At 44.0% G+C, this 13030-nt stretch overlaps 1 protein-coding gene across 9 annotated transcripts in view; it reads right to left on the reverse strand.

Moving 5' to 3' along the window:
• Window positions 1-1210: 1210 nt before the first annotated feature.
• CCDC125 (coiled-coil domain containing 125) overlaps window positions 1211-13030 on the reverse strand; it is a 52319-nt gene continuing 40499 nt past the window's right edge. For 7 of the 9 annotated variants that reach the window (XM_033179769.1, XM_033179768.1, XM_033179763.1 and 4 more), the window contains 2 exons: window positions 5569-5699; window positions 2919-3543 (listed from right to left, as the gene is read on the reverse strand). In XM_033179769.1, coding sequence (XP_033035660.1) covers window positions 3238-3543; window positions 5569-5699 — 437 coding nt within the window. In that variant the 3' untranslated portion in view covers window positions 2919-3237. Of the gene's footprint in view, window positions 3544-5568; window positions 5700-13030 lie in introns of all 9 variants that reach the window. The other 2 variants (XM_033179764.1, XM_033179771.1) reach the window with 1 other exon arrangement.

Below are 13030 nucleotides of genomic sequence, written 5' to 3' on the forward strand. Positions count from 1 at the left end.
GTCTTTTTTTTTTTTTTGAGACGGAGTCTGGCGTGCGGTGGCCGGATCTCAGCTCACTGCAAGCTCCGCCTCCCAGGTTCACGCCATTCTCCTGCCTCCACCTCCCAAGTAGCTGGGACTACAGGCGTCCGCCTCGTCGCCCGGCTAGTTTTTTTTTTGTATTCTTTAGTAGAGGCGGGGTTTCACCGTATTAGCCAGGATGGTCTACGATCTCCTGACCTTGTGATCCACCCGTCTCGGCCTCCCAAAGTGCTGGGATTACAGGCTTGAGCCACCGCGCCCGGCCTAAATGTGTCTTAACACATGAGGCAGGATAGGAGTGTATTAGTCCATTCTCACACTGCTATAAAGATACTACCCAAGACTGAGTAATTTATAAAGGAAAGAGGTTTAATTGACTCACAGTTCCACATGGCTGGGGAGGCCTCAGGAAACTTATAGTCTTGGCAGAAGGGGAAGCAGGCATGTTTTACATGGCAGCAGGAGAGACTACCATGTATAAAACTATCGGATCTCATGAGAATTCACAATCATGAGACCAGCATGGGGGGTACCACCCCCATGATCCAGTCACCTACCACCGAATCCCTCCTTCAACATGTGGGGATTAGGGGATTACAATTCAAAATGAGACTTGGGTGGGGACACAGCCAAACCATATCAGGTAGTCAAGGAAATGACCATGTTCTCATGACCGTAAAGCCAACACAATAAACCTCAGCATTCACATTGTAATTGAGCTCATTCAAGCAAGCTATCCCTAGAAGGGACTTTCCCTTCTAGGTAGCATGCACATTTTTATTTTACCTGTCCTCAAACTGATCCTTTTCACATTATAATAATAAAAAACACAAGTCTAGGTGGAAATTTAAGATGCTAATGAGACATGTATGAACAAGCGTGAACAGCTACCGCGTCTGTGCAGAGGGCTAACCGGGACATGATTACTAGCAACACCTCTTCTCACCTCATGAATAACAATGCAAAACTCCCATAAAGGGAGTTTCTCCAGCAATAATCAATGCTGTCTCACCCTTATGAGCAGCTGGCCCTGAATTCTCTCTCTCTCTCTCAGGTGTAGTGTCTATTCCGCACCTAACTTTCAAAATATTCCTTTCTCTTGCAATAAATTATGCCACATCTCCTCTGCTGTCTTTTGTTTAAATTCTTTTAAACCAAGAAGACAAGAACTGAGGTATCACAACAGCTGTCAACACGTGCATTTTGCTTTATTCATTTGCTATATCGTATGGATCGCTCCATTTTGTAGAGTATTCCATTGTATGGATGTACAGTAGTTTAGATAAACATTTTTGTATTGATGGCCTTTTTTTTTTTTTTTTGGAGACAGGGGTCTCACTCTGTCACTCAGGCTGGAGTGCAGTGGCACGATCACAGCTCACTGCAGCCTCAAGCTCCTGGGATCATGCCATCATCCTCCTGCCTTAGCCCCCTGAGTAGCTGGGACAACAGGTGCATGCCACCATGCCTTGCTGAGTTTTTGTATAGATGGGGTTTCACCATGTTGCCCAGGCTGGTCTTGAACTCTGGACTGGTCTGGACTCAAGAGATTCAGACCAGATCTGTGAGCCACTGCCTCCAGCCTTGACAGCCATTTGTTTTCATATGCAGAGCAGCAATTAGTAGCCATTTAAGATATCTGTGCACCAGCCTACAAGAAATACAAATGTACAGGGTAAAATCCTAGCTGGATCAAATATGAGCTTTGTAAATTTTTAAAAACTTTTTTATTGAGTTGTGGTAGTTTATGCCTATAATCCTAGCCCTTTGAGAGGCTGAGGCAGGAGGATCCCTTGAGGCCAGGAGTTTGGGACCAGCGTGAGCAACACAGTAGGACCCTGTCTACACACCACCCCACCCCGACACACCCCAACTCACCACAAACGAAAAAACTCCTAGAAATCACCTCGGCTCAGGCAGCTTAAGATTCCTGTGACCCCATTTTCTGGATCATCACAACCATCTCACAGGATGCAATGAAAAGAGCTGTTAAGTACTTTGTAGACTTGGCTACAAATCTGCAGATTTGGCTGCAAAATGTTACTACCCTGACAAGAAGCCATGAAGGCAGCCGGCAATGACTCAATATACTCTGCCAAGGTCCCACCATCATAACTGTCTTATTGAAGTTAAGGAAATTGCTATTTCTAAACTTTATATGGTAAATGAAAATTACCGAAAAAGGCAAATAAGATAAATGTATTCCAAAAATTAACATTCAGTCACTCCTAGGTATTGTTACTTCTTAGAGCATTAAGATACATTGTTATATTGTTGATTTAGCCAATCTAAGATCCCTATAGTCAATCAAAAATAATTTTTTATTTTTCCCAAAAATCATTTTTTGTTATAGGATGTTGGCAAACACTGTAATTTTTTTTTTTTTTTTTTTTTTTTTTTTTGAGACAGAGTTTCACTTTTGTTGCCAGGCTGGAGTGCAATGGCGCGATCTCAGCTCACCACAACCTACCACTCCCAGGTTCAAGTGATTATCCTGCCTCAGCCTCCAGAGTAGCTGGGATTACAGGCATGCGCCACCATGCCCAGCTAATTTTTTGTATTTTTAGTAGAGATGGGGTTTCTTCATGTTGGTCAGGCTGGTCTCGAACTGCAACCTCAGGTGACTCACCTGCCTCAGCCTCCCAAAGTGCTGAGATTACAAGCATGAGCCACCTCGCCTGGCCTGTAATGTAATTTGTAAATAAAATAAATACAGTAATGTAATTTATAAATAAAATGTCAACACAGAATACTAATTTCTTGTAGAAAATAGGCTGGGTGCAGTGACTCAACGCCTGTAATCTCAACACTTTGGGAGGCCAAGGCAGGCTGATCACTTGAGGTCAGGAATTTGAAACCAGTCTGGCCAACATGGTAAAACCCCGTGTCTACTAAAAATACAAAAATTAGCTGGGCGTGGTGGCACATGCCTGTAATCCCAGTTACTCGGGAGGCTAAGGCAGGAGAATTGCTTGAACCGGGAGGCGGAGGTTGCAATGAACCGAGTCACGCCACTGCACTCCAGCCTGGGCGACAGAGCAAGACTCCATTTCAAAAGAAGAAAAAGAAAATGTAGAAAATATTTAAGCGACCTCCTAAAATTTAGAAATACCTAGGAAACATACAACTTCTCAAGATCCAGCAAAATTTACAAAATCATTTTTCAAAGTCTCTTGATATAAACAACTCTCAGTTCCAATTTCAACTGGCTTGTCTTTAAAATATGCTACTTGATGGCAAAGAATGGGATCTTCTAAGAGTTCTATAATTTGGATCTATTTGAGAGTGCTGGATTGAACAAATGCAGCCCACAGAATTTGAAATGTGGACACTTGAATGTACAGGATCACCCAAAACAGAGAATTCTGAAGTCTTATGCGGGGGGTTGTTGAAAGGGAAATTCTCTTTTGTAGGATTCTTTTCTTTATTCTCTTTTGAGGCAGTGTCTTTGTCTTCCAATGCCCGAGCAAGCATGTAACTAACTTTTCTTTGATGAGCCAAAGCTTCTTCTTTATCATTCAGCTGCACGCACAGAAATTAAACATGTACAAGTTAGTCAATAAATCACAGAATATATTCAGAGAAAGGAGTATTGTACTATTTTATCAAAATGTTCAACCCTGATATTCATATTGATCTGTCCATCAGTATGAATAAATTAGGTATCACCTGATCCCCAAACATTATACTACATGTTATTCACGATTCTTTTTTTTTTTTTAAGACAGGGTCTGGCTCTGTTGCCCAGGCTGGATGCAGTGGTACCATCTTGCCTCACTGCAGCCTCTGCCTCCCAGGCTCAAGTGATTCTTGGGCCTCAGCGTTCCTAGTACAGTAGCTGGGACTACAGGCGTGCACCACCACACCTGGCTAATTTTTGTATTTTTAGTAGAGATGGAGTCATATTGGTCAGGCTGGTCTTGAACTCCTGGCCTCAAGTGATCCACCTGCCTCGGCCTCCCAAAGTGCTGGGATTACAGATGTGTGCCATCATGCCAGGCCGACGATTTTTTTTTTTTTTTTTTGAGATGTAGTCTGACTCTGTCACCCAGGTTGGTGTGCAGTAGCGTGATCTTGGCTCACTGCAAGCTCCGCCCTCCCGGGTTCACACCATTCTCCTGTCTCAGCCTCCCAAGTAGCTGGGACTACAGGTGCCAGCCACCACACCTGGTTAATTTTTTGTATTTTTAGTACAGACAGGGTTTCACCGTGTTAGCCAGGATGGTCTCGATCTCCCGACCTCATGATCCACCCACCTAGGCTTCCCAAAGTGCTGGGATTACAGGCATGAGCCACTGCGCCCAGTGCCAACGATTATTTTTTAAAAGAACAGAAGACAGCATTGAAAATTTTGCAAGTCATCTGGAAATGAAGGGAAAATACAGATCTATATGAAGCGTGTATATATAGATAGATATATTTCAACATATAAAAAATATATCAGCATGTATATTTATAAAAGAACGTTGAAGTTATTTGTATATAAAATTGCTTTCATATATTTGTATGGAAATATAGAACAGTCTAGAGATAAGTATGTTCATATAACCTGAGTCTCAGTGTCTTAGCCGAGTCATCTGTGGAATGTGGGTAGCAGGACTGATTTCAGGACTGATTGTGGTGATGATTAAAGGATATAATGTGTGAGGAAATACCTTGAACACTTTAAAAATACCTCAATAAACAGGCAGTCTTGTCACAAACTGTATATATATAAATGCAGACGGCAAAGCTGGCTGGAGTTAACTACAGGAACCGCCTGTTTTCCGAGATGGAGCCTTTAAACCTGCACAGAAAGAATATGGATGACGGGAAAAGAGGAGCTGAAGGAGATAAAGATCATGAAGGTGGAGTCTGGTATTCCAACTGTGAAAAGGGCATAGAAGGCAAGTGCAGGTAGAGAGAGAAAGAGTTGAATGAACAGGAAGCAAATAGATTAGCTTAACCCAGGGGTGTCCCATCTTTTGGCTTCCCTGGGCCACACTGGAAGAAGACGAATTGTCTTGGGCCACACATAAAATACGCTAACACTGGCCGGGCGCAGTGGGTCACACCTGTAATCCCAGCACTTTGGGAGGCCAACACGGGCAGATCACTTGAGGTCAGGAGTTCAAGACCAGCCTGGCCAACATGGTGAAACTCTGTCTCTACTAAAAAAACACACACAAAATTAACCAGGTATGGTAGTGGGCGCCTGCAGTCCCAGATACTCGAGAGGCTGAGGCAGGAAAACTGCTTGAACCCGGGAGGTGGAGGTTGCAATAAGCCGAGATTGTGCCACTGCACTCCAGCCTGGGCAACAGAGCGAGACTCTGTCTCAAACAAACAAACAAACATACAAAACAAAACAAAAAAATACACTAATGATAACTGATGAACTAAAAAAAAAAAAAATCTCAAAAAGATCTCATGAGGTTTTAAGAAAGTACGAATTTGTGTTGGGCTGCATTCAAAGCTGTCCTGGGCTGCATGCAGCCCACAGACCGTGGGATGGACAAGCTTGCCTTAATCATAACTCACAAAATAAAAGAAAGCAAAGACACTAACCAAATCTATGAGCATCTTAAGGACCTCTTGAGGACTGTCCTGGTCTTCCATCCTCTTAGAACTGTTTTCTGAAGGGAGCATACCCAGGAGTCTCTGCCCAAAGGTCTTCTTACTCCTTGATGATGGAAATCCTAAAATTGAACATGAAAATCCAGCTGAGACATTAAAATATCTTCACTGATATACTTCCAGCAAAAGAGGTAACTTGACCTCTAGGACAAGTGAGTCCAGGAGCACACAGTGGAATGCAGTGGGCAGAGCACAGCCTTCAGAGCCAGGAGCAGTGCAGGTGAGAGGCAGCAAGACTGCCGCCCTGCCACGCGGCACAGCCGCCCCTCTGCGCCAGCTGACGCAGAGGCCACACAAGAATGCAGTCCATGTCACTGGATCATCACAGTCTTCAAGAGCAGCCAGAAATGCAGATCTGTCATGACATCTTCCAATTCTAAATGTCAGCCACTAGTCTTACTGTTTGAATACACTAAGCAGACCTAACAAAACATGTCTGCAGGCCACAGGGGGCCTCTGAGCCATGCAAACTCTGCTTCTGAACCACAAAGACCTGGACTTGAATCCTCATTTAGCCACTTACTAACTGTATGACCTCGGGTGAGTTTTCTCAGCTTGATTTCCTCATCTCTAAAATGAGAAATATATTATTTTCTCCTCAGGGAACTGTGCCATTAAATAATAAACCACAGGGGCTGGGGAGGGGAAGTGAGGAGTTACTGTTTCATGGGACAGGGTCTCTGTAAAGAAAGATGAAAATGCTTTGGAGCTGGATGGTGATGAAGGTAACATTACAATGTGAATGTACTTAATGCCACTAAAAAACAGTTCAAATAGTAAACTTCAGATATATTTTACCACCACCAAAACAAAACAAAACAAAATACCACAATTGTCAAAGGCCCTGCCCAGGTATTAGCATAATAGTTAATATTTCACGTGCTGACATCACTGATGTCCTTCTTCATCCACTGAAGGGAAGTAATTTGCAGAAGGCACAAAATCTCAGATTGTACAAGGAAAATTTCAAGAATGTTTTTGGAATATTCTCCAAAAGTGGTTTACTGGCAAACTGAGAGTAGATGAGGGGAGATCCCCTTCCCACCAATCCTGACAGACTACAGTGACGAGGGTGGCCCTGACCCCTTCCATGAGGAGCTGTGGCAAACAGAAGTCAGAGAAACTGACACTTTGATGAGTGGATGAATCTGTGTCCCTATTTTCAGTCTAAAAAAAGCAATATCTCCGTGTGATGGCTCAAGCTGGTAGTCTGGAGGACTGCTTAAGCCCAGGAGTTTAAGACCAAAAAAAAAAAAAAAAAAACCCCAAAAGCAAAAAACGAAGAAGAAAGAAGTATGCTTATAAACTACTTCTGAAAACTTGTCTAAACTGCCATATCAAAAAGAAAGTGATATTAAAAGTGTTACTAAACATAAAAATAATCTGTATTACCCCACACCTCTTCAGATTACTGAAATATACCAATAAAATGAATTAAAGTCTTGTCACTGAGAAGGAACTACCGAAACTTGTATAGATGTATAAAAGCTGTGAGAGATTAATTTTTTTTTTTTTTTTTTGAGACGGAGTTTCGCTCTTGTCTCCCAGGTTGGAGTGCAATGGCGCAATCTTGGCTCACTACAACCTCTGCCTCCCGGGTTCAAACGTTTCTCCTGCCTCAGCCTCCCAAGTAGCTGGGATTACAGGCTTGTGCCACCACACCCAGCTAATTTTGTATTTTAGTAGAGACGGGGTTTCTTCATGTTGGTCAGGCTGGTCTCAAACTCCCGACCTCAGATGATCCGCCCGCCTCGGCCTCCCAAAGTGCTGGGATTACAGGTGTGAGCCACCACCCCTGGCCATCAATTGTTTTTTGAGACAGGGTCTTGCTCCATCACCCAGGCTGGACTTCAGTGGTGGGATCATGACTCTCTGCAGCCTCAGCCTCCCAGGCTCAAGCGATCCTCCCACTTCAGCCTCCCTAGTAGCTGGGACCATAGGTATATACCACCATACTTGGCTAATTTTTTTTTTTTTTTTTTTTTAATACAGACAGGGTCTCCCTATGTTGCCCAGGCTGGTCTCAAACTCCTGAGCTCAAGCAATCCTCCTGCCTCAGGCTCCCAAAGCGCTGGGATTACAGGCATGAGCCACCATGCCCGGCCTAAATCAATTATTTAAAATTCTGCCTTCAGTCTCTCTCAGTGCCTTACTGGAACTCAAATATTGGTAGCAATACCCCTCTGAATTGTAATTTTTGTGGGAATCTTCCTCAGGTTTGTCAATAGTTGAGTGTAATACTGTAATATAAGAAATATGTATTTGGTCTTTGCCCTCAGTTCCTGACATAGAACTCCTAAAATCCTAGTAGATAAGGGTGTTAGGTGAATTTTTTCTCAGAGTTGGTCTTTGACCCCAGTTCCTAACACACAGTTCCTAAGAGTGTAATTTCCTGAGTGCTAGGAGCATCTGACACGGAGCCCCTAAATCCCTAGGTATTTCCTGGGTAATAGGAGCATCTTTTGTTCTAATGAGGCTCTTGGTGGGCTCCTGGATAGCCTCAGGATGGGGGCTGGTTGTCAGGGGAACCAATCTTGTGATTAGAAAGCTGGAACTGTAATCCCATCACTTTGGGAGGCTGAGGCGGGTGGATCACAAGATTAGGAGATCGAGACCATCCTGGCTAACACAGTGAAAACCCGTCTCTACTAAAAATACAAAAAATTAGCCGGGCGCGGTGGCAGGCGCCTGTAGTCCCAGCTATTCAGGAGACTGAGGCAGGAGAATGGCGTAAACCCGGGAGGCGGAGCTTGCAGTGAGCCGAGATCGCGCCACTGCACTCCAGCCTGGGCAACAGAGCGAGACTCCATCTCAAAAAAAAGAAAAAAAGAAAGAAAGCTGGAACTTTCAGCCCCAGTCCCCAAACTCCAGGGAAGAGAGAGGGGCTGAAGGTTGAGCTGATCACCAACAGCCAATGATGTACCATGTCCCAGTAATGAAGCCTCCATAGAAACCCAAAAGGGTCTGGGGAGCTTCCAGATAGCTGAGCATGTGAGGTTCCTGAGGGGTGGTGCGCCAGAGACAGCATCCCTTCCCACCTGCCTTGCCCCGTCCATATCTTCATCCGGCTGTTCATCTTCATCCTTTGTAAGATCATTTATAATAAACGTAAACCGAAGTGGTTCCCGGAGTTCTGTGAGGAGTCCTAGCAAATCAGTGGAGCCTGAGGAGGGCGACATGGGAATTCCAGTGCACATACAGCCAGTCAGTCAGGAGCGGCGGAGACAACCCCATGCTTTTGACTGGCATTTGGAGTGCAGGCCACCTTGTGGGACTGAGCCTCTAACCTACGGGATGTGACTGTAACTCCAGGTGGACAGTGGGAGAATTGAGGAAAATGATAGGACACCCAGCTGGTGTGTGGGGAATCCCCCACCCTCAACATCTGGTGTCAGAAGCACTGAGCTGAGTGGTGAGTGCTGTGTGAACAGGAAAACACTTTGGTTTCTTCTGTCTCTGACACTGAGAAAGTCAGGAATGACGGAACATCAAATGAACATATTCTCAAGTGCTGAAATGAGTACGAATCTAGCTCCTGAGAAAAATGCAGCTTTGTCTATGCTGCACTATCCTAATGGCCAAGCTCCACACAGGGTTGCGGGCCTTGCATGCAGGTGACAGGGTCTGACTGGTTTTCATAAGACTAAGATAACTTTAACCCTGACTTTCCCCTTTGTCTCTTCTTTTTCTTTTTTTTTTTTTTGAGAGGGAGTCTCACTCCGTCACCCAGGCTGGAGTGCGGTGGCGCAATCTTGGCTCACTGCAAGCTCCGCCTCCCAGGTTCACGCCATTCTCCTGCCTCAGCCTCCCGAGTAACTGGGACTACAGGCGCCCGCCATCATGGCCAGCTGATTTTTTGTATTTTCTTAGTAGAGACGGGGCTTCACCGTGTTAGCCAGGATGGTCTCGATCTCCTGACCTCGTGATCTGCCGGTCTCGGCCTCCCAAAGTGCTCGGATTATAGGCGTGAGCTACCGTGCCTGGCCTGTCTCTTCTTTTTCCCATCACTTTTCTTTCCACTTCTATCAAAACAAACAAGTATTTACAATCTGACTTTCTAAGAAGATCTGCCCTCAATTAGCACAAAACACCAGGGCTGTCCTCAAAGAGGAGTTTACAATCCACCTGCTATCAACGGCTTGAGAGGAGGTGTCTGAGGAAGATTATCTACACATAGATGTGGTCCATATTCTTAGTGTTTTCCACTGATTCCTAAAAGGCTAAATACACAGACCATGTTAGCTTTTTCCCTGGCAAAATCACCTACCCTGGGTTGAACATTAAAGTTGCACCATCAGCTTTTATCAAGAGATTATTATAGAAAATGACCATATTATCTAAATACATTATTTTGTATTTATTATAAGACACTGTTGGCCAGGTGCAATGGATCACATCTATAATCCCAGCATTTTGGGTGGCCGAGGAGGGAGGACCGCTTGAACCCAGGAGTTTGAGACCAGCCTGGGTAACATAGTGAGACCTCATCTCTACAAACAAATACAACATTTAGTCTAGCATGGTGGCACATGCCTGTAGTCCCAGCTGCTAGGGAGGCTGGGGTGGGAGGATTGCTTGAGCCCATGAGGTAGAGGCTGCAGTGAGTCATGATCACACCAGTGCACTCCAGCCTGGGCAACAGGGCAAGATCCTATCTAAAAAAAAAAGAAAAAAGCTAAAACATTGTTGGCAATTTAGCCATTATATTTTCTCAAAAGTTTCATGTCAGAAAACATTTTTAGAAATTAATTTCAGGATAATATGAATGACTTTCTCAGAATGAGTGTTATAAAACATTATATTTTTCTGTTTTGCCCTGGCTTCCATCTAATGAACACTCCAAACATGTAGCTTCTATGATCTGCTTTTCCCTACTCTGTAGTTCTGATTTACTGCTTCTATTTCTATCATCCCTCTGCATCACTTCTTACCCTTTTCAGCAAAGAAAAAGAGGAAAGCTCAGTTAACGAAACAAAATTCGTAACAGCTGACTCCTACACGATTAGTAATATATACTGTTTGAAAAGAAATATTTCAAACAAAATGGCTATCTACTATAAAGATTTCATTTTATGATGATGATGATGATGATGATGATTTTTTGAGATACAGTCTCTCGCTCTGTCACCCAGGCTGGAGTACAGTGGCGCGATCTTGGCTCACTGCAACCTCCGTCTCCCAGGTTCAAGTGATTCTCCTGCTTCAGCTTCCCGAGTAGCTGGGATTACAGGTGAGTGCCATCATGCCCAGCTAATTTTTGTATTATTTATTTATTTTGAGACAGAGTCTCACTCTGTCGCCCAGGCTGAAGTGAAGTGGCATGATCTTGGCTCACTGCAAGCTCTGTCTCCCGGGTTCACACCATTCTCCTGCCTCAGCCTCCCATGTAGGTGGGGCTAAAGGTGCCTGCCACCATGCCCGGCTAATTTTTTGTACTTTTAGTAGAGACAGAGTTTCACCGTGTTAGTCAGGATGGTCTCTATCTCCTGGCCTCGTGATCCACCCGCCTCGGCCTCCCAAGTGCTGGGATTACAGGTGTAAGCTACCGCGCCCAGCCTAATTTTTGTATTTTTAGTAGAAATGGGGTTCTCCATGTTGGCCAGGCTGGTCTCGAACTCCTGACCTCAGGTAATCTGCCCGTCTCAGCCTGCCAAACTGCTGGGATTACAGGTGTGAGCCACCGCGCAAGGCCAGGTTTCTTTTTTTATTTTTATTTTGAGACAGTTTTGCTCTTTCCCCCAGGCTGGAGTGCAGTAGTACAATCTTGGCTCACCACAACCTCCACTTGCCAGGTTCAAGCGATTCTCCTGCCTCAGCCTCCCAAGTAGCTGGGACTACAGGCACCTGCCACCACACCCAGCTAATTTTTGTATTTTTAGTAGAGGCAGGGTTTCACCACGTTGGCCGGGCGGGTCTCAAACTCCTGACCTCAAATGATCCACCCACTTCAGCCTCTCAAAGTTCTGGTGTGAGCCACCGCGCCCGGCCAGGTTTCATTTTAAATATTTTCTATGATGGTGTTCCCTTAAGATCATTTTAAATATTACAATATATGTATTAGTCTTTCTAAATTCACCTGAATATAAGAGATATTAGAATTAGAATTATAGATCTGACAGATAAGAAAATATTTAGAAATACAGTCATCCTAGAATTTTTCTACAAAACATTTAAAATTCTTATAAACTTCACTTGACTCTCAACTGATAAATGGTTTCAAATTATAATTTGACATTTTAAATTGAAGCAATATGAATTCTACAGAATATTGATAAATAAAAATTCATATCAATAAGAGAAACTATGATTCTAAAAAATAACAGCTACTTTGTTTATACTGGAAGATCTACTTCATTTCTCTCATGCTATTTTAATATATTTTTTAATAAACAGATATAATAATACTCAATTGATCATTAACTTTTTTTTTTGAGACGGAGTCTCATCATGCCAGTGCAGTGGCATGATCTCAGCTCACTGCAACCTCTGCCTCCTGGGTTCAAGTGATTCTCCTGCCTCAGCCTGCTGAGCAGCTGGGATTATAGGCGTGTGCTACCACGTCCGGCTAATTTTTGTGTTGTTAGTAGAGATGGAGTTTTGCCATGCTGGCCAGGCTGTTCTTGAACTCCTGACCTCAGGTGATCCACCCTCCTCGGCCTCTCAAAGTGCTGGGATTACAGACATGAGATACTGCACCCGGCCTGGCCATTAACTTTGATGGGCTCATGAACCAAAACCAAACCTAATTTTGCTTCATTTTTCTTTTTTTTTGTTTTTTTTTTGAGACGGGTCTTGCTCTATCGCCCGGGCTGGAGTGCAGTGGCGGATCTCAGCTCACTGCAAGCTCCGCCTCCCAGGTTACGCCATTCTCCTGCCTCAGCCTCTCCGAGAGAGGGAGTAGATGGGACTACAGCGCCCGCCACTTCGCCCGGCTAGTTTTGTTTTTAGTAGGAAGGGGTTTCACTGTGTTAGCCAGGATGGTCTCGATCTCCTGACCTCGTGATCCGCCCGTCTCGGCCTCCCAAAGTGCGGGATTACAGGCTTGAGCCACCGCGCCCGGCCTCTGCTTCATTTTTTCTAAGAATATTTTATTAATTTGTCCAACCTAAGGTTTTTCCTGTATTCCTCAATTTCATTCTCAGAAGCATACATTTCAATAAAGTTTAATTAGATAGATCCATTTAATGTCATGTTTCAATGACATTTTTCACATTACTTCCTTCTTCACAGTCTGCCTTTAGTCACCAAGCACTTTTATTATAAAGTTTTTCCACTAAACATGGTCTTATTTAAATGAAACAGAAGAGTACTAGAAAAGGGATATCCTGTTATGTTATGGTTTGTGGATTCCAATAGTTCATCCGCACATGTAATATCCAATGACTCCTTTTTT

This window comes from Trachypithecus francoisi, unplaced genomic scaffold (genome assembly GCF_009764315.1).
Source record: "Trachypithecus francoisi isolate TF-2019V2 unplaced genomic scaffold, Tfra_2.0 Lachesis_group2, whole genome shotgun sequence".
NCBI lineage: Eukaryota > Metazoa > Chordata > Mammalia > Primates > Cercopithecidae > Trachypithecus > Trachypithecus francoisi.